Source organism: Balaenoptera acutorostrata, chromosome 20, assembly GCF_949987535.1.
Source record: "Balaenoptera acutorostrata chromosome 20, mBalAcu1.1, whole genome shotgun sequence".
Lineage (NCBI taxonomy): Eukaryota > Metazoa > Chordata > Mammalia > Artiodactyla > Balaenopteridae > Balaenoptera > Balaenoptera acutorostrata.
Window position 1 is genome coordinate 58,247,217 of NC_080083.1, and position 21,417 is coordinate 58,268,633.

Genomic DNA, 21,417 nt, shown 5'->3' on the forward strand with positions numbered 1-21,417 from the left:
TGTGTTACCCACCTGTGCAGTCATGACACACAAATCTGTTCCTGCACGTAAGCGCACGCACACACACACGCACACACACACAGAGATAGATTCACACTCAGACATACAGATACACATGCCGTCAGATATGCATGCAGACATACAGAGACACACACGTGAACACATACCTACGTACATACACAGATGCACACAGGCACAGACGCTCAAAGACACGCACACACACAGACACAAACGCACACACTGCTGTTCCCACCAGCATCCTTTTCCCATCAGAGTCTTTCCTTCGATGGCTCACACACTCCCAGTGCCCCTGCTTTGGGGCAGGGCCAGCGCATCCAGGAAAACCGCCTGGCTGGACTCCCTGCCCTGGCTCTCAGCTCCGCATAGGGCCTCCCTCCCACATCCCTGTACCCAGAGAGGAGGGGGCCTTTAGCCTTTCAGGAAAAGGAGGCGTGACCGCATAGCAGGGACCTGGGGAAGGGAGCCTCGGCTTCTGCCAGACAGCCTTGTTAGGATAACTTGGGATGAGGGATGCAGCTCTGAGCTGGGTACCCAGCAGGTTCTCAGGAAAGGCTAACCGCATCCCTCCCCCCTCCACTTCCCCCAAGTCATTGTCTCCAGCGGCCTCTGGAATCAACCCATCCGAGCAAAAGCCATTCGGCTCCAGACGGGCACCCCACCCCACCCCCGGGAGAGCCTGAGGAACGAACTGGCAAATGCAGACATGGGGGCGCATATCCCAGGGAGCCGGGTTGCGGAGGCGAGGGTTTGGGTGCAGAGCGCGTGTGCCCCCGCGCGCCCACCGACTGTTCTGGCTCTTGAGTCGGCCCGCCTCGAAGGGATTTAATCAGTGGGGGCTGGGAATGTTGTTGTTTTAAAACAAACAAGGGATGACAGGAGCTAACAGAGGGTTCTTAAAGACGCGATTCAAAGGGCTCTTGAAAGCTGCTGGAGAATGAATGCGCCTTTGAAGTGCGAATGTGTCCATTTGTTAAACTGAGAGCCAGCCGGCTGCCTCCGAGGGGTGGGGAATCATTTTCCTTGGCAAATGGGGGCTTGCCTCCCTCTCTGCCCTCCTCCACCTCCAGAGGTGCGCTAGGACCCCGAAGCCAGGGATCTGGCGTGGCGGCCACTCTCCCAGGACACGCTCTAGAAGAGGCGCCTTTTCTTTTTTTCTTTTTTAACATCTTTATTGGAGTATAATTGCTTTACCATGTTGCGTTAGTTTCTGCCATACAACAAAGTGAATCAGCTATACGTATACATATATCCCCATATCCCCTCCCTCTTGCGTCTCCCTCCCACCCTCCCTATCCCACCCCTCTAGGTGGTCACAGAGCACCGAGCTGATCTCCCTGTGCTATGCGGCTGCTTCCCACTAGCTATCTGTTTTTACATTTGGTAGTATATATATGTCCATGCCACTCTCTCACTTCGCCCCAGCTTCCCCTTCCCCCTCCCCATGTCCTCAAGTCCATTCTCTACGTCTGCGTCTTTATTCCTGTCCTGCCCCTAGGTTCTTCATATCAAGAGGTGCCTTTTCAACCACCTTGAAGGCAGTGTGCTCACATGACAGTCGTTAAGAGTGAGGGAGAGACCTGCGAACAGGCAGCGTCAACTCCGAGACGGGAACATGAGCCGTCACACAGAGACAAGAGGTGGGGCAAGCAGGTCACGGGTGCGCCTCTCGCGCGTGTCTGCACCTCCTCTCCAGCCGCCCTTGGTCCACCCCCCGGTGACCCCCACGGGGAGGGTCAGTAGCAGGGATGGGCTTCAAGGAAGACTCAGTCATGCAGTCCCCAGTGGAGACGGAGGGGATGGGAATGCGGTGCAGCCCGCAGATTGACCTGGGCCCCAGACCTGCCTTACGGCTTGTCTTGAGTTGTCAGTCTGTGTGTAAGCTCAGAGTGAGGCTTTGTCACAGGTGCTGAGCCTTATCTGAAAACCAAGGGTGCCCAATTCTGGTTAAATCTGAGGGTGAGGCCCCACTGATGCTCCAGAGATCCAACGTGTGATGCAGGAGGGGCCCCGATGCCCCCGCCCCCAGTGGGCCGACCAGCCTGCCGGGCCGCGTCTTGATTCAGTCCCTGCCACCCTTGAAGTCACCCGCTCCCCGACTCCTGACACGTGCCCCTTCCTCTTCTTTGGTTTGTTCCATATCTTAGGCCAAAAGAATAGCGTCTTATGGTTTTCACCCTCTGGACCCCCAGGGGAAAGTTAGCGCACGGACCAAGGCATACCTGGGGCATCAGCCAGCGCCGAGGATGATGGGACACCCACCCTGGTGGGGACACCCACTCTTTGATGTTGGGAAAGAAATGAACATTTGCAGAACATTTACTCTGGGCCAAGCACGGACCTAGCATTTTCACAATTCCTATCTCATTGAACCCTTGAGATATCAAGGTGGCTATTTCTCTTCCCGTGTCTCCTGGTGGAGAAACTGAGACTCAGAAAGATGAATGCTTGTCCACGCCCAGGCAGCTGAGAGTCGCAGGCTGAGCGCAGGCGGGGTGTGGTGCCCAGACCCCTCCCCCACCACGGGGCTGGAGGTCGGGAGGCCCGGTGCCTGGCTTGCCAGCAGCTTCCTGGCTTTGAGCACTGCCCACCCCTCGGGGCACAGTGTGATGGGTGGAAGGTGCTTGCACTTGGGTCTGGCAAGTCTGGACCTGACTCCCCTTTAGCGGCATGTGGCCGTGGGGTCCCCGAGCCGTATCCCTTACCACAACGGGAGCGCTGCTGTGAGCGCCAGGTGATAAGTGGGTGAGCTGGTGAATGGTGCTTTCTGGAGCTCGCTCCCTCCATCACCTGCAGGGCTGGCTCCTCCCCTTCCAGCTGTGTTACCCTGGGCGGGTTTCTAACCGCTCTCTAAAAAGTGGGTTATGATCCTGTCTGGTTGTGGGCTTGCGTGTGGTTTAAATGAGCGTATGTTAAAGCCCCAGGAACAGCCCAGAACCTAGCAGGTGCTTTAGCCCTTGTGTTGTTTCCAGATTCTGGCTCCTCCGCCAGCCTAGCCCATCCCCTAAAGGGCAGGTCTGCTCAATGATGGGCTCGGAGACCCTCTCCCTGTTCCCCCCTCTCTCCCTGTCCTTTTGTCAACCCCCTTGTCTGTTTCACTTCTGCCCTTTTTCCCACTGGCCAGAGGGCAGAAGGCCTCTATTTGCACCCAAAGCTGTTGGTCTGAGTGGTCCCCTGAAGTCCGGGATCCGGAGTGCATTGTCTCCTTCGAGGGCAGCCGCCGGCGGTGGGGGGGGGCCTCGTGCTTGGCTGGACTGAGTCAGGTCACAGGGTTAGCGTAGGGAGCATAGCAACCGCTGGACCCACACCCACGGCCCAGCAGTGCCATTTCCTCTGCCCCGACGGCCACCTGGTGTGCGAATGGGGAGGCCGAGGCAGGCTGGCCCAGGACCCGGGATGGAAGATCAAGCAGCCTGGCAGTGGAGGGGGCCCACTGGAGGGGCTCTGCCCTTGATGCCTTTGCAGGGCTTCCTCCAGCCTTGGGAAGCAGGACTCAGGACACCCCCATCACCTGCCGCTTCTGTCAGCGCAGGTGTCCCTGTTTCCCTTTCCCTTGTGACATTTATATTCCCTTTGGCTGAAGTGCAGTAAGCGCCGTCCCCCCCCCCACCCCCACCGCAACCGCTTCTGCTCTGGAAGGAGAAACCAGAAGCAAAGGGTATGGACTGGATGGGGATCCCGAGGGGAGAGAGATGGAAGGTACTGGAGCGTAAGGGGTGGCAGCAGTGGTGGTGAGCCTGGTGGGGTCTGGGAGGAGGGTGGCGGGGAGAACTCACTCTGAAGACAAGCCCTGAAGTCAGACTGACCTGAGTTCAAGTTCTTCCCAGGCGTGTGACCTCGGCAGGTTGCCCGCTGCACCTGCCCCGTCTGCCTCGGGGCCTCAGGGCTCAAGCTGAGCAGCCGCAGGCAGGTGAGCCAGTGATAACCAGCAACGTTGTGTCTCTGTTGCCCGCAGATGACGTGGCCCCTTACTTCAAGACGGAGCCCGCGCGGACGCAGGTGCACCTGGAGGGGAATCGCCTGGTGCTCACGTGCATGGCCGAGGGCAGCTGGCCGCTGGAGTTCAAGTGGCTGCACAACGACAGGGAGCTGACCAAGTTCTCTCTGGAGTACAGGCAAGCGCGCCGCCCCCTTCTTCCCACGCAGCCGCCAGGGTCCTGCTGTGTCCTGAGGGGGTGCCAGGGCAGTGGGCAGGGGCGCCGTGCGGCCGTTCGGGTGGGGGAGCTCCTGCTCCAGTGTTGCTGGGAGGCTGGGGTGACAGAAGTAGGGGGCCAAGGCCGCCCTTGCCCAGGGTGCGAAGACGCTGCCCTGCTGCACCCAGCGGAAGATGGCTGGGTGGTGGGCTGGGCGAGCTGCCCAGACAGGGTGGCCCAGGCAACCGTGGACGGGGCAGAGGTGATGACTGAGGTAGCGGAGCCCGCTGCCAACAGCTAGACTGTAGCCACGGCTGTGACCAGATCCCCACCTCCCCTCCCCACTAAGAACCCTGCTCTCTCGGGGGAGCTATTGGAGGGGCCTGGGTCCAGCAGAGGGGTAGGGCATGCAGCTACCTGGGGTCTGTAAGGGGCGGACAGATTCTATTTGGGAGGGCAATTCAGGGGGGACATGGTGGCGGGACCCACCCACCCCCAGGGCCTTTGGGCTTATCTCCACTCCCTGCTGTGCCCTTGCACTGGGCTCTGGGTTGGGCTGCCCTTCCTTCCCCAGGACACTGCCAAGTGGGGATAAGGGAGAACAGAGAGAGAGAGAGAGAAACAGGGTCTCAGGGAGGGCAAGTTTGCTACTAGAAGAGTGAGCAATGGGGCAGCTACTCCCCAAGCCGGGTAGCCTCCAGCCTTTCTCCGGGCTCTCCTTCCCCCTGCTCCTATCCCCCTATCTAGGCCTTTTTTATTGACTCCTGACCCTGTGCCTGGTGATTAATCCCCAGGCCTGATGTGCATAATTGGTTTTGTTGGGGAAACAAGATTGTCTTGCCCTGGGGAGGTTGATACAAATCTGCCGCCAGGGACAGGAATGCAAATGAGAGGAGGGGGATTTAATCGCTTGAGAATCGGTCCTTTCCAGAAAACCATCCTTTTCTTCATGAAGCAGGGAGGCCAGAGTTTGGGGTGACCCCCATGCCCAGGTTTCTTCTGCCCCAGCCCTGGCCTGGATGGGATGGTGATGAGAGCCGAAAATTCGGCCTCTGTGCACCAGTGCCAAATCTCAGAGACACAGTTTGGGGTGAAGTAGAAAAGAATAGCTTAATTGCTTTGCCAGGCAAAGGGGGACACAGTGGGCTCATGCCCTCAAAAACTGTGTCCCAACCTGTTATGATTTGGTGAGGAGTTTTATAGCAATAGTTCAAGGGTGGGGTTACAGATAAGATTAGGGTGTATGCAGGGCCTGCACTCCTTTAATCTGGCCTCAGGTAGTCTCCTTTTTTTATAAATTTATTTATTATTTATTTTTGGCTTCATTGGATCTTTGTTGCTGTGTGTGGCTTTCTCTAGTTGCGGCGAGCGGGGGCTACTCTTTATTGCGGTGCACAGGCTTCTCACTGCGGTGGCTTCTCTTGTTGCGGAGCTCGGGCTGTAGGCGTGCGGGCTTCAGTAGTTGTGGCACGCGGGCTCAGTAGCTGTGGCGCACGGGCTTAGTTGCTCTGTGGCATGTGGGATCTTCCCGGACCAGGGCTTGAACCAGTGTCCCCTGCATTGGCAGGCGGATTCTTAACCACTGCGCCACCAGGGAGGCTCTCCAGGTGGCCTTTTGATGAGCTTCTGTGGTTCTTGAGGTTATCAAACTGTGACCTTCTCTCTGAAATGAAGAATGTTCATCTTCCATTTGTTGGGGGTTTTAGCTCTGTAAAGAGCTCAAAGATATTGTCATGTGTATCCCTTGAGGGGGAACCAGGACCTGCCCCAAGGCTGCACTGTTGTTTCTTGAGGGCTCCTCCCTTGTCTCTGCATCCCCTCCCTTCCCTGATTAGCAACTGTTCTGATCTGCCTTTTGGGACCCAGGGAAGGTCATGGAGGCTGAAGGCTATTCCCTACAAACAAGAAATGGGGGACACAGAAAGACTTTGGTGCCCAGAAGCCCCACGAGGTTCTGCTTGGTTTCAGTGGGAGTGGCCACTTTGGCAAAGGAGGGGGCAGGAGAGGCCGGGGCAGGAGGACCACCCTCCCCTCTGTGGATGGTGAGAGACCTGGACCAGGATGCAGGAGGCCCTCCTGTGCTGGCCACTCTGGGCCTCGGTTCTCCAGGGAGCCACAAGGAGACCAGAGGGGCCTCCCTGGGTGGTCCCTGGGATGGTTTTCAGCTGGGGCCCAGAGCCATTCCTGAATGCTGTCTGGCACCCTGGGCAGTTTTGACAGTGTCCACGAAAAGCCCCTGCAGCCGCTTGGCTGGTGAACGTGCTTGAATGGGCACCCCAGGAGCATGCCGATGGCGTACCACGCTCTTGGTGGTGTCCTTGCCCTTGACTTGAGCTGGAGGCAGGACCCAGGAGGAGGAGGAGAGTTGGTTCTTTGTCTGGTTCACAGCCATTCTTTTGGTGCCTGAAGCTGCAAGGACGTGGCGTGGGCATTACACAGAAGCAGATTCTGGCTCGGCTTCAGGTTCAGACTTGCCCAGCGATGGAATGGGCTTCCTCTGGACACACTCAGCAACCTGCCCCTGGAGGCATCCAGGTGGTTGTCAGGGTGCAGCTGTTGATGATGGTAATGATAACAGTCATGGGCAATGAAAAAGAATTTATTACCTGGCAGACGTTATGATGGGCGCGCTGAGAGCATCTTGTTTAATCCTGCCAGCAATGCTATGAGTAGTTCCAGTGTTTTCTCCATTCTACAGATGAACAAACTGAGGTTTAGGGAGATGAAACAGTCCACCCAAGGTCAAGTTGTTGAGTTGGGCTTCACATATAAGTCAGATGACTACAGGGCTTGAATTCTTTACCATCCGCCACACTGCCTCGCGTTGAAGAAAGACTGAAGCCATCGCCTCCTCCGTGTGTGTCCTAAGCATCTTTCTGCTAACTCTGCTCTGCACGTTCTAGAAAACAAAGCTCCGTTTCAGAGCTTGGTTGGGTGGAAGTTATTCAGGGAGACGTAAATGAACGTCCATTCAGGAAACTCATCCTCCTGCCTCCTCATCCCCAGAAAGGCTGGCTGTTACAGCAGGGGGCATGCCATGTGCCCGAGGACAAGTCAGTCAGGATTTTCCTCTAATCAAAAATATGCTGTGGGCTTCCCTGGTGGCGCAGTAGTTAAGAATCCACCTGCCAGTGCAGGGGACATGGGTTCGAGCCCTGGTCCGGGAAGATCCCACATGTCACGGAACAACTAAGCCCATGTGCCACAGCTACTGAGCCTGCGCTCTAGAGCCCGCGAGCCACAACTACTGAGCCCGCGTGCCACAACGACTGAAGCCCGCGCGCCTAGAGCCCGTGCTCCACAACAAAGAGAAGCCACCGCAATGAGAAGCCCGCGCACCACAACGAAGACCCAACACAGCCAAAAATAAATAAATTAAATTAATTAATGAAAAAAAAAATGAGCTGTTCCCACAGGGAAAGATCTACACTCCTCAGTGTGGCCTTCAGAACTCTTCATGTTCTGCCCCTGATAGCACCTGCTTTAGCTCCTGCTGTTCCCATCTGAGGTAACACACTCCCACCAAACAGGACCCTCACACCACTGGTCCCAGGACAGTTCCTTCCACATGCCCTTTTTTCTGCCTTTGTCCAAACTGTCCTGTCCCCTCCACTTGGAATATTGCCCCTTTCAGAACCTTCTGTCTCTCTCCTGCAGGGTTCCAGCTCTTTTGGAAAGCCTTTCCTGATAGTACACATATGTGTTCTCAATAAATCTCTCTCTCTGTCTCTCTCTCTCAAACACACACACACACACACACACACACACACACACACACTCATTTCTGCCTCTCTCTGCCCTTTGTGACTGTCCATAATACATCCCATTATACTTTGCCTTCTACTTATTTACATGAGAGCCTGCAAATAAACCACAGAATGAAGTGAGAGCCTCAGGCACCTTGGAGGTTCCTGGAATCTCAGGTTCCTGGAGGTTCCAGGAATCTCAGAACCAAGAACTTGATACTGCCAGGCCCTCTCCCCTCTGGGCTGCTCAGCTGTGCCCGCCTCTGGGTTCAGACTTCATTCTCATGCGGTGAGTGACACTGAGAAGTTTGGGAATCACAGGCTCACAGCCACATGATTTCAGAGTAGAAGGAATTTCCCCATAGGAGTTACATGTAGAAAGTCCCAGGGAAGGATTCTGATTGGTCCAGCTTGGATCTGCCCTGACCAATCCCGATGGGAAGCAGCATGGAGTGCTGTGATTGGCCAGGCCTGCATCATGTGTCTACTCCGAGCCATAGGACATTGTGCGGCAGCCCCCACACTAGAGCCACGTGGTGGAAAGGAGGGTGAGAGCTCTTAGCAGAAGAAGGGAAAAGGGTGGTGGGGCAGACAGTAGCCCCCTGTGTCCACTTTACCACCCCTGCCTCCTGTGAGGGCCTGGCTCAGGTATTTTTCGTTCCTTCTTTCTTTTTTTTTTTATTTTGAAAATTTTCAAATCTTGGAAGAATTATAAGATAGTACCGTAAACACCTGTATACCTTTTTACCATTCCCCAGTTGTTAATATTTTGTATCATTTGTACTCTCTCTTGCTCATTCTGTGCACACGTAGATGCACGCATCTTTTTTGCTGAATTATTTAAGAGTTAGTTGCAGACATCATGTCAATTCTCCCCTAAGTAGAATTTCCTAAAAGCAAGGCATTTTCCTACAGAACTGCCACAAAATTTTCACACTCAGGAAATTGCACATTGATACAATACTACTGTCTGACACACAGTCCACATTCAAATTTCTCCATCTGTCCCAATTATATCCTTTGTGGACATTTTTATTGTTGTTGTTCAATACAGGATCTGATCAAGGACCACACGTTGGATTTAGTTGTCATGACTCTTTAGACTCCTTAAATCTAGAACTATTGCTCATTTTTCTTTCCTATCTTTCACGGCATTGACATTTTTGAGAGTTCAGCCAGTTTTGCAAGATGTCCTCCAAGAATATTATGTAGATATACATCCATTTCAACGCTTCACAATTACAGGCACCCTAAGTCAGTTTGCACCATTATCGGTGATGGTAGGTCTTACCAACTGGTCAAGGTGATGTTCACTAGATTTCTCCCTCGTCCAGGTATTGATGTATCGTCTCCCCTTTGAATGATAACTTGAGACTCTGTGAATATTCTCCTCCCCAGGAATCTCCCACCCAGTGGTTTAATAGTCATTGATGAGTTTTACCTGAATCAATTATTACCAAGGTGGTTGTGATAAGCAGATTTTCCATCATTCCTTTTACTTATATTAGTTGGCTCTTTCTTTCTTTCTTTCATTTATTTTTGGCTGTGTTGGGTCTTTATTGCTGTGCGTGGGCTTTCTCTAGTTGCGGTGAGCGGGGGCTACTCTTCGTTGCAGTGCGCAGGCTTCTCATTGTTGTGGCTTCTCTTGTTGCGGAGCACGGGCTCTAGGTGCGTTGGCTTCAGTAGTTGTGGCACGTGGGCTCAGTAGTTGTGGCTTGCGGGCTCTAGAGCTCAGGCTCAGTAGTTGTGGTGCCCAGGCTTAGTTGCTCCGCAGAATGTGGGATCCTCCCAGGCCAGGGCTCGAACCTGTGTCCCTTGCATTGGCAGGCAGATTCTTAACCACTGCGCCACCAGGGAAGCCCAGTTGGCATTCTTTCTTGAAAGAGATCTTTCCTTTCTCATCCCCTTTAAAATAATTTAGCATCAGTACAAACTCACAGATAATTTTTTCTATTTAATTTTTCCTAATTTAATCCATTCCCGTCATTATTTGGACGCTCATAGTAACCCAGAGTTGGCCAATGGAGCTTCTTCAAGCTGGATCTTCTGTCCTTTTGACATGTTCCCATTGGATTTCTAGCACTTTCTTGCTTTTTGCCTCAACAAAATATTCGTTTCCCCGTTTGAATGAATGCCTACTGAAAATCCCATCATGTAGGAGATTGGTCAGCTTCTCAGTATGGTTCTCTCACCACTGCTTTTTGCTGAGGACTTCCTATCTCATCCAAACCCCAGGTTTTGAGTCGAGTGATAATATCCAATTTTCCGGCAGAAAGATGGCTGAATTGACTCAGCAGGTTGAGTGAGAAGAAGATTGGAAACACTGCCGTAAATTTAACTGTTTCCCACCCCGTCTCCAAAGGAAGAAGTTTGCATCCCCATTCAGTCTCCAAGGGTGTTTATTCTCAGTGGGATCTGTACCAGAATGGGCCAGGGATGTGTGTATGTGTGAGAGAGAGAGAGACATCTACAAGAAGGAAAGCCAGTGCCTCCTTCTGAGTACCAGTGACTCTGGGGAGTTTGTGGGTCCGAATCCGTCCATGGGGTCAGAGTGGAAATAGCCTGGACTTTGGGGTTAGGCCCACGTGAATACAATCACACTCCTACCGCTTACTAGCTCTGTGACTTTGGGCAGAAATACTTAGCCACCCTGAGTTTGTTTTCTCACTTTGGAACTGGGCACAGTAATGCCTACTTTAGAGGGTTATCGTGAGGATTAAATGAGATTCAATGGGACAAATCCAGTCCCGGGTGCAACAGACATGAAATAAAGGGTGCCTGTTAGGATTATACAGGGTGTCATCTTGATAGAATAATGGGGCAAATAACAAAGCCGCCAGAAATCTCGTGTGCAGGTGAGCACACCTCCCTCCAAGGGATCACAGGGCTCTGGTTATATATGATTCTTTAAGTCTCATATACACGTTTAATGGTTATGAGCGTGCAAAGCACATAGATGTGTTTGTGTGACTTCCTGACTCTGTGGGTTAGTAACTCATATAAAGGTCAGGTCCTCTCTGTTGCCTCTGGAGCCTCTCCCACCCCCCCTTCCCTCCCATGGGGGGGCATCTCTCCAGGTTGAATCAGGTCAGTCTCCGTTTGCATCCATGTCACCAGCCAGGGCTGTGTGCATGGGGACTATCCCAGCAGCTCAAGAAATGGCAGGTCAGGCAGTGGCTATAGGGAAGGAAGGAGGATGGTCATTAACATCCTGTCTTGTGACCACATCCTGGCAGAGTCCTCAACCAGATTATTTTGTCCCGCCTGGGTAATGCCTTCTGCCGTAATTATTCTCACACTTAAAATCAAATAGGAAAAACAAATCAGCTAGGCAGACCACACACACACACAGATTCCCACACGCAATCAGGCATGCATATCCATAGAAAAACCGTTTATCCAGGCTCACTCGGTTTCAAGAACTTAATATACATCATTTCACAGCAACACTAGGAAGTGTTATTACCCTCATTTTGCAGACGAGGAACCCGAAGCTCACAGAAGTTCCAGAATGTGGCTGGGCTCATCCAGGGAGCAAGTGGCAGATCCAAGAGGTCTGTCACCTGAGTGCGTTTTGTCCTTTCTGCACAGATGCACACAGGTTCCCAATTGGGTTCCTTCTGCCCCGCTTTTGTCACTGTGTGTTGTTCTCTGGCCCAAGAGGCAAGAAGCCGGGGGCCCCTCAGACCCTCTGGGGGGCAAGCGTGTGGGTGTGAGACCAGCTGAGGCTGAGTCCCTCCCCCGAGGCCTCAGATGGGCCCTGCTGGGTGTGGAAGACGGGCAGGTGTGTGGAGGGGAAGCTCAGGTGAGCCAGGCCGGGCGTCTGGCTGGCCCCCTCTGTGTCCTCAGCCCTGCTGCCAGCCCGACATCCTTTATGGTGGAGCTATAGCATCTGGGAGGTGCACAGGCTCGGTGGTGGGGAGAAGAAAGCCCAGTCGAGGCAGAGACCCACGCGTGAGATGGCCCTGGCTGTGGTCACTAAACAGGGGACGCCTGCAGAGCAGCTGCAGCCTTTGAAATCCTTCAGAGGAGAGGATGAAAAGAAACTCCAGTGCCAGCTGCTTTGTCTCTGCCTTCTCCTCTGGCCTCCCCTTAGAAGTGAGAGCAGGCAGCAGAGGCCAGGGAGGCAGAGGCTGGTGGGCTTCCCAGAGGGCACGTGCCACGTGGGTGCCAGGAACCAAGCCACGCTCTTCCCCGCAGCGGTTCTGGGAGATTGGTGCTATTATTATCTCTGCTTCATAGCTAGGAATCACAGTTCAGAGAGGTCCAGCGACTTGCCCAAGGTCACACAGCCAGATCTGGAGAGCCAGGTTTCACCCAGGATCTTTCAGACCCCAAGCCTGTGTCCCGCCCCCTGCTCCGAGCTGTCTTGCCATGCTTGTCCTCTGCCAGGGCAGTGGCACTGCCAGGGCCCAGCTTTCTTCTAAACCATGGCAGAGGAACTATTCACGGCTAACATATGGAACGTAGCATGGCCCAGCCCTGCTTTAAGTGCTTCACGTACGTTAACTCTTGATAACGAACACTCCAGATGGTCATCCACCCCATGCTTGGCCCGCGAGGGCCACTTTCACCTAGGTTCTTGTTCTCAATCCCTGGACGTCAGCAACTCCTAAGGGAAGAGACATGAGGGATGCATCTTCCTGGTTCAGCTCCCCACCCAGGGCCCAAAGTCATAGGACTAAGATGGACCAGGTCTTCTCCCTCCAAGCCTGATGAAGAAACATCAGGAGATGCTGATTCGTTCACCAGGTGGAGATTTAGGACCTTCTGCCTGCCTGGCACGGAGCTAGGCAAGGAGGACAAGACCAAAGGCAGTGCCAGACCTGCCCCCCTTCCTGCTGCCCTTTAGCAATGTTGGTTCCAGCCAAGGGGCAAGGTGTGCACTCATGGCCCGTAAGCGCCTGGACCAAGGAGCCACGGCAGGTGCTGGAGGCCAAGAGAGTATCCTAGAGAGGTTTCGGGCAGCCTCGGGAAGTCGTCGAGCTTGAACGGAGAAGGGAAGAGCCCTTGGGTGTGGCCGGGCAGCGAATGGGGGGCAGCTCTCCTGGCGCAGCAGGTGCTGGGTGCAGCTGACGTTGTGTTCAATAAGACAGGAAGACCCCTGCCCGCATAGATCATACAGTCCAGAGGGGAAGCAGGTTTAAATAATTCTACAGGTATTAATGAACTCCAGTTTTTTTTTGTTTTTTGTTTTTTGGGGTTTTTTTTTTTTTGGCCACGCCACCCAGCACGCGGGATCCTAGTTCCCGGACCAGGAATCGAACCCATGCCCCCCTGCAGTGGAAGCGCGGCGCCCTAACCACTGGACCGCCAGGGAATTCACGGGACTCCAGTTTTGATAAGTGCTGTTGAGGGAAAGCACAGGCCAGAGAAGACGTTAGTGAGGCAGCTGAGACCCGGATGCACAGAGTTAAGCCAGGGCTGGCGGTGGGCGGGTGGGTTGCCCAGGGAGCGGTGCGTCCCCATGTCGAGGCGGGGGGCGCCGAACAAAGGCCAGGGAGGGCAGGATGCTGGAGAAGTGGATGGGCCGACCAAGGTGGGGCTTGTCCTCTGACTTGGGGTGCTCTTATCTTCTGCGAAAAGCTGTGTGGAGCCCTTGAATGGCTTTTCGCAGGGAAGGGACACAATCGGATGCCCATTTAAAAAATATTTAGCCCAGCAGCTGGGTGGGGACGGGTGATGGCTTGCACCATCTTGGTGACAGTGGAGATGGGAGGAATGCATGGGTCTGAGACTTCTGTGAGAGATGGAATTGACGAGACTCGATCAGCTGGGCGTGGCCAGTAAAGGGAGGAAGGCAGGCGGTGAGGCGATTGAGGAAGGAGGCACCGGAAGAGCAGGGGCTTTGCGGGACGTCGCTGCGCATGGTGGTGGGTGGTTGGCGAGACATCGGGTCGAGACGGCCAACAGGCAAGTGGATGAGAAGAAAAGCCCGAGCTGGAGGTCTTGATTTAGGAGTCCACGTGACCATGACAACCATGGGGATGGGGAGGGTGAGGGAGCAGACCCAGCACAGAGGAGAGAGCACTAGGGTCCCAGAAGGTAGACAGAAGAAAGGAGGTGACAGTCAGCCCAGCACAGTGAGGCCAAGAGGCCAAGACGGAGGAAGGAAACGGAGACTGGGGTGTCATGGGAGGAAAGAGGGTGTTTTGAGAAGGACCAAGTGGTCAACTGTGTCAACTGCTGCAACTCTTGGCTAGATTTAGGGACATGGATGTCCGGTGACCTAAGGAGAGTGGGATGGGCAAGTTGAGGAGCCAGTGAAGGAGGCACTGAGTGTAGGGGATCCTCAAGGCAAAACGGGAGTGAAGAAGCGGACGTCGGGAGGAGCGTGATGGTGGCGGCCGGCTGATGCCTGGTCCTGCCTCTCTTTCCAGCCTCTTCTCTCGCCCACCCCCTGCACTAATGGGCTGAAGGACTGATTTCCTGATGGTCTCTGTTATTTAACGTCGCTGTGCTTTTGCTCACCTCTCTCCTCCACCTGTGCTGTCCTTACACACCTCTTCTACCTGATACTCCAAGGTTCAGCCTCAGCATCCCCTCAATGGGAATCTCAGTCCCGACCCTGACTCACTGTATGCCTTTGGGCAAACTACTTCATCCCTTCCTCAGTTGCCCAGTCTGTTAAATGGGAACAATAAAACGAGTAGCTACCTCCCAGGGGTGGAGAAGGTCCATGAGATCAAATATGCAGAAGGGTGTCTGGTCATCGACGGCTCTGTTAAGTGGAAAGGGTGGCCTGAAAGCCACCAAATAAATCCTGAATCCCGTCTACCTCTCTCCCCACCTTACTCTTTCTGGCCCCGGCCTCATTCCCACCCTCCTGGGAAGCCTGGGCTCTTCTTCCTCAACAAAGCCAGATCTCATCTGTCTGTATGCAACCTCTTCGGGGTCGAACTGACTCCAATTCGACCGTGAGTTTGGACATCTTGTCTGAAAATTCAGGGCTGCTGGTGAGAAAGCTGAAGTGCAGAAATCAGTTTCGATGGGCATACATTGAATTTTAATAGAGATGTACATGGCACGGAGCCAGCGTACTCAGGCAGAGGGAAGGTAGTAATTAAAAGTTAACGAGTTTAGAAATGTTGTAATCCTGCGGGAGGGATGGGGGAGGTGGACCAGGAGAAGGAAGAGGCCCCCAGCCAGGCGTGCTGTCCTCTCCCTGACCCGGAAGCCCCTCTTCCGGCTCCTAAGGATCCCGGGGGGGGTGGGGGGGGGAGGCTGCAGGGAGCTGCCCTGCTCTCCCCGCCTGTGCACCCAAGGGGGCCCGCAGCAGCCGGGTGGGAGCAGAGTTTGAGGGACCCTCCGAGGACACCCCGTGCTGCTCGTGAGGAAGGTAGTAACGAGAGTGGGGTTTCTCGAGCTGGGTGTTCGTAACATTCGGGGCGGGGTTATTCTTTGTTGTGCGTTGTAGGGTGTGTAGCAGGATCCGTGGACCGGACCCACTAGATGGCTGGTAACCCCCTCCCCGAAATGTGACCACCAAAAATGTCTCCACACGCTGCCAAATGTGCCCTGGGGGGGGGGGCGGCTACGTCACCCCCACTGAGAACCAGCGATGTAGAGTGAGGCAGCAGTGCACCCCAGACTCTCCTGGCTGGAGCCAGGGTCAGGGGCCTGGCATGGGAGGGAGAGGCTGGAGGTGGCTGGCCACCCTCTGGTCCCTCCTGGGGTCTCTCCTGCCCCCAGGAGACTGGACTCGCTGTGGCACAGAGTTAACTTTCGCCAGTGCTGCATTTGCATTTGGTCCTCTGTGCGGGACGCGCAGGGCCGGTGTGACAGCTCCATTGCTCAGACGAGGCCAGAGGCTCAGAGACTCTGAGAGCCTGGCCCACGCGCATTCACCCCGTGGATGGAAGGCACCAGCTCCCCCAGGTGTCGGTACTGTACCCTGCTCTCCTCTGGGCGGTCCTGCTCATTAAAGCCTTGGTGAAGGCTGAGGCCATTGGTGGAAGGGGTCTCAGTTACCTGGGGCAGCCCAGGCCCGGTCCCTGCAGGTGCCCAAGAACACCTCCTGACAGGGTCCTGAGGCCCTAAAACCTGGCCTATCCCCCTCCCGGGGGTGGAGGCCTCCCCTTGCTTTAGGACAGGTCCTTCCTGGACCCAAGGAGACCAGCCGCTCTGATGGGGAGTGACAGGAGAAGCCAGGAGAGAGGCGGGCAGAGAGGCCCCGGAGGACCAGGGCAGGCGGTGGGCAGCAAGGGGCACGGCTGGCTCCCCCGGCCTCAGGGTGTCGTTGCAATAATTATGCCAATTAAGATGAATAAGTTCAAAATGTGAGGGGAAAGAGGGAAAAAAAGAAGCAAGAGATTCTGAAACACTGGCTGTCTCGGTTTCCGTGGCAACCTGTTTCCGCACTCTCACTAATGGGTCCTGGCTTGGGAAGGGGGGGGCCCCCCACTGCCGAGGAAGCCGGAGATGGGTGATAGGTGTTGCCTTGCTGGACTCGAGCAAAGGGCACTGGGGGCGGGGGGACACACGCCTGGGGCCTTGGGAGAGTCACAGCCACAGGATGGCTCCCGGGCCCCCGGGCCAAGCTCGCCACCTTACAGACCACCGTGGCCTGAGAGGAAGACGACTTGCCCCGGAGACGGGGCGTGAGTTAATGTCAGGGTTAGAATTCACTCCCAGGCCCCCTGAGTCTCCATCCAGCGCTGCTTGGATCTCATCGGGCTACGAGGATGGGCGAACGCGAAGACTCCAAGATCCAGTTAGATTCGGTGATTTTTCCTTCGTCAGGTTGAGCATCTCAGGTTATGCGGGGGACGCGGCAAGCTAGGGGTGGGGGTCATTCCCAGGCCCTGGGTCTCAGGCTCTGCCTTCTCCTTTCTCTCCCCTTGGGTATCCGCTGAGTCCTCTTTATGTCCCCGTGGTTCAGAACATCACTCTGAGGCTTCACAGCCCTGAGAACCCTTGGGAGTGGGGCAGGGGGGGCATTTCCCTGCAGCCGTGGGTTCCCCCTGAAGCTGGGGCAGGCGGGGAGGGGCCGCTCCCTGTGTCCTCACTGACACTTGTGCAGCTGGCACGCCTCTGGGGGCCCATCCACGGCCCACGTGAGCCCTCGTTACTGAGTTTAATGCTCACTGGGTGGTTGGAGGAGGATGTTACTAGGCCTCCCATTGTATAGATGGAGAAACTGAGGCCCAGGGGGTAAAGCAACACGCCCAGGGTCATGCTCCAAATCAGGGCTGGAGCGAGGGACGTAGACCCGCTGGCGGCCCCGCTACACGGAACAGTCTAGAACACACAGGTGTGCACACATGAGCCACACCCTCTCACCCCCTCCTCTCCTACTCTCTGATCCGGGCAGCCCTGGGGACAGGTGGCTACGTCCCCCCAGACTCCCCAGAGTACAGACAGATCACGCGCATGAAGCATCACCGCTGCCTTTCACGATAAGGCTCCTGAGGAAAGCTGCTCTCTGATGAACAGAGGCTATTTATTTCTACCACTAGGAAACGTAACATGCAAATTAGGAAGGGTCTGATCATCTGTCACCCGAAATTGACATATGTAAATTTGGCCTGAATCCCTGGTAACCAATGCGCAAAGATGGGCATAGGGCAGTGGACGTGTGATGATGCCCGAGGTCCTTGGGGAGGGATGGGAGGTGGTCCCCAGCAGAGGCACATGTGTTTGTCATGAGGGAGACTTCAGTGCATGGAAATGAGATGTTCATTCTCCCCCCTCACACAGCTGGTCTGGAGACGCCAGGTTGCCCTGAGAGCCTCTCTCTTTCCTCCCCCTTCCCCAGATCTTCCTGGAGGCAGCCCCCCCAACCTTGGCTCTCAGCCAGGACACAAAAACTAATTCGATCTTGACTGTGTTCTGCACTCAGGCAGGCAAATGGTCTAGACAGATGCCTGGGGAGTTGGTAATGACCCCTGCTTCCTGGGGGCCGACTTGGTGCCTGACTCCCCTCTCCCCACCCATACCCCTCACAGACCCATCAGGCCCGTTCATGGGATTTCTCAGTGTGGGAGGATTCAGGTGGTCTCTCCCCTGTGTCTTTGTCCCGCCAGGAGGAGTCGCTGCTGTGACCCACTTTCTGCTTTCTGACTGATGGGGCGCCGGGGGTTCTGTGATTCTGAACTTCCCACCCTAGCCAAGGAAGAGGTCTGCTCCCAGCCGGCTGCCCAAGTCCCCTGGGGCGCAGAGCCTCCTGGGGGTGGGCTTGGAGGAGGGGTGGGGGGGGGTGGGAGCAGGGGTCACAGCTCCAACCAGCAGCCCCTGGGGGCTGGGAGATGCCGGAGAGTTCTACAGCTCAGTGTGAGCAGGGAGCAGGGAGGGGCTTCCTGCCTGCAGAACAGGGAATAGTCCCCAAGAAAGACGGTCTCGCCGAAGGAGATCGGGCACAGTCCCTGGAGGTCGGCCCACAGTACGGCACGTCCAGAAGCTTCAGCCACTGCAGCTGCTCCTTTACCTTCGACCCCGAGGGAACATACAAAGAGCAGGGACCATGCCCGCAGGAGATGCCCAGCCTGGCCTCTGCCACAGCTTCTGGTCAGTTGCCTCCTGCCGTCTAGAAAACCACCCCAAACCTCAGTCACTTAGACAGCCGCGATTTGTCGTTTCTGTGCTGGCCCCTCCTGGGTGCTCTCGTGAAGTTGCATTCAGCGGGCGGTCAGCGGGAGCTGGGCACGGTGGGCACAGCTGGGCTGGCTGTCTCTCTTCCTGTGGTCTACCATTCTTTGTGGCATGGTGGTCTGGGGCAGTGGTCTGAGAGGGCCATCGTGGACGCTGCAAGGCTCCCGGGGCCTGGGCTTTGGAATGTTCCACCACATTCTGTGGGTGAAGGCAAGTCATGAGGCCAGGCCAGATTTACGGGAGAGTGGACGCCACGTCCCCACTGGAGTGGCTGCAAAGCATTCGGACCACACTCTTCAGGCTCCCAGCTCCACCGAGGTCTGGCCGGTGCCTGGCAGCCCGCTCAGATCACCTTTTCCAGATGGCAGCTCACAGGCGGGTCCCCAGGGCCCCGTTAACGCGGTTCGGGTCTAGCTCTTCCACCAAGTATCTCTGAAGTCACCTTCCCCGGTGACTTTGGAAAGCCCAGAGAGGATGGGCAGAGGGCAGAGGTGAGCCGTGCTGGACCAAGGCCGGAACGGTCAGGGCCGGTGGGGTTGTTTGTGGGGCCCCCTGCCCAGGGTCTGAGCAGATGTTGGGAAGGACAGAGAGGCGGGGGGTTGGCTCTGACCCTTGGGCTCCTGACACTGGATGTCGTGGCAGCCGCAGCTCAGACGCTGCTCCTCAGGCTAACTTGCTGGACAGAAGCGTTGGGCCTGGTATTAGGGGGCTGTTAGAGGCGGCTTAGGGCAGTGCTCCTTTCTCCCAGGACACACTGAGTGAATAAGAAGAAGAACATGAATAATCCCAGTGGCAGCTAACTCTTGGCGTGTGCTTCCCACCTGCCTCATGCCAGGCCCTGTCCTAATAAGCACGTGACAGGTATTATGTCATCCTCACCATGTGCCTTCAGGTAGGGACCGTGGTGTCATGGTAAAGAGCACAAAATCTAGGGGCCACCTCCTGGGGCTCTGCCACCTACTGGCTGTGTGATCTTGGGCAAGTTACTTAGCCTCTCTGTGCCTTGCTTTCCTCATCTTTTTCATCTGCCAAATTTGGATAAAATGAATTCTGACCTCATAGGGTAGTTAAAGAGGAATAAATGCATTATCATATGTAAAGTGGTTAGAACTGCCTGGTTTATTTACTATCATTGTTACTATTACTCCTATTTCATAGATGAGGAATGGAGGCACAGAGAGATTAGGCAACTTGCCCGAGGTCACACAGCAAGTAAAATACACAGACAGTCCAAAACCCTCCTTCTCCACCTGTGCCCACCACACCCTAGAGCATTTGCCTCCCAAGCCCCCCAGCACAGCTCTGGACACTAGTAGTTGTTGGTGCCTGTTTTCTGACTTCAGTGGAAGTGTGGCCAAGACTCTCCCAAAGGGAGAGACAACCCAGAGCCGAGGGCTCGGGGAGTGGACACCTTCCCTGACTGGATGCTTGAGCCTTGGGACTCGGAAAGGAGAGGTGCAGCACCACCTGAAGCCTCGCCCCAGGTGGAGAGGAAGGACATCAGTTCTGACCTTGAGCCTGGGCTGGGCGGGAAGGGAAAGGGCAGCTCACCACACACCCCGCCCTGCCCGAGCTGCCAACAGCAGGCATTGCAGCACGGCCAGGGAGGCCTCTTCCCAGCTCCCCTCGACCTGCCTGGGCAAGCTGGGGGGAACCCCGGGGGGACAGTGGTGCATCCCCGAGCCTAATCAGCATTCATTAATCCCACAAACATCTGGCCTGGGGAAATTGGCAGTCTGGTGAAGACCAGGGAGCAGGACTCAGCCATGCAGGAAGCTGAGGCTGGTCGGGCGGAGCTTGGCGGGCTCACAGCATCACCTGCACTCCGTGCCCACCGGATGCTCCCGCTGCAAGTTAACGCTTCTACGATGCACATCGGCCCCGCCCTCCTTAGTATTAATTAGCTGTTATCCCTTGTGGTAATTAAAGGGGCTGTGGCAAAGTCATTTCTGCTCTAAAAGGAGCAAGTCCTTGTTCCCTTCTGTCCCCTGAGATTCTGAGATGTCCGAGGGGTGGGGGCTGGCTAAAGGAAATGAGGGACTGGACATGGGACTGGGGGACAGGGCCTTTCTAAGCAGGTATGGCAGCAGCAGTAACATTTAATATAAATGTAAGGAGCTGAGGGTACCGCAATACCACGAAGACGGTGGTCATGCTATCATTATGGTTGTTATTATGACTGTTGACACCCAGAGCCTAACGCAGTGCCTGGGTCATTGTGGGCACTCCATTCTGGGTCAGATGATTAATAACGATGGCAAACACATAAAGACACATTTCTCGAGTGCATGTTGAATGTCAGACCCCGAGCTAAGTACTTTGCAGTCAGTTCTGCTAAAATGAGGTATAAAACGTTTGCAAAAGTCACCGCACTGTGCAAAATCGTGCAGTAAAAACCACAGGGCTAATGGGGGAAACTGGGTGAGGGAGACACCCTCAAAAACTTCATTAGGGGGACTTCCCTGGTGGCGCAGTGGTTAAGAATCAGCCTGCCAATGCAGGGGACACGGGTTTCAGCCCTGGTCCAGGAAGATCCCGCATGCCGCGGAGCAGCTAAGCCCGTGCACCACAACTACTGAGCCTGCGCTCTAGAGCCCGCGAGCCACAACTACTGAGCCCACGTGCCACAACTACTGAAGCCCGTGCTCCGCAACAAGAGAAGCCACCGCAGTGAGAAGCCCGCACACCGCAACAAAGAGTAGCCCTGGCTCGCCGCAACTAGAGAAAGCCCACGTGCAGCAATGAAGACCCAACGCGGCCAAAAATAAATAATAAATAAATAAATTTATTTTTTTTAAAAAACTTCATTGGGGTATGTAAAAAAGGAGAGGAGCATAATGAGGATGATTGCTCGGGTTCACGAACATTCAGTGGTTAAGAAATGCGTGAAGACTACAATAAATGTGGTACTTGGCCTTTTTCGAAGGGCC

General features: G+C 55.1%; 1 protein-coding gene across 4 annotated transcripts in view; it reads left to right on the forward strand.

Annotated features, from left to right (window-relative positions):
- The window catches only part of SDK2 (sidekick cell adhesion molecule 2), a 263,407-nt gene that overhangs the window by 116,527 nt on the left and 125,463 nt on the right, over nucleotides 1-21,417 (forward strand). For all 4 annotated transcript variants that reach the window (XM_007185607.3, XM_057536211.1, XM_057536210.1 and 1 more), the window contains exon 2: nucleotides 3,974-4,133. In XM_007185607.3, coding sequence (XP_007185669.2) covers nucleotides 3,974-4,133 — 160 coding nt within the window. The remainder of the gene's footprint in view (nucleotides 1-3,973; nucleotides 4,134-21,417) is intronic.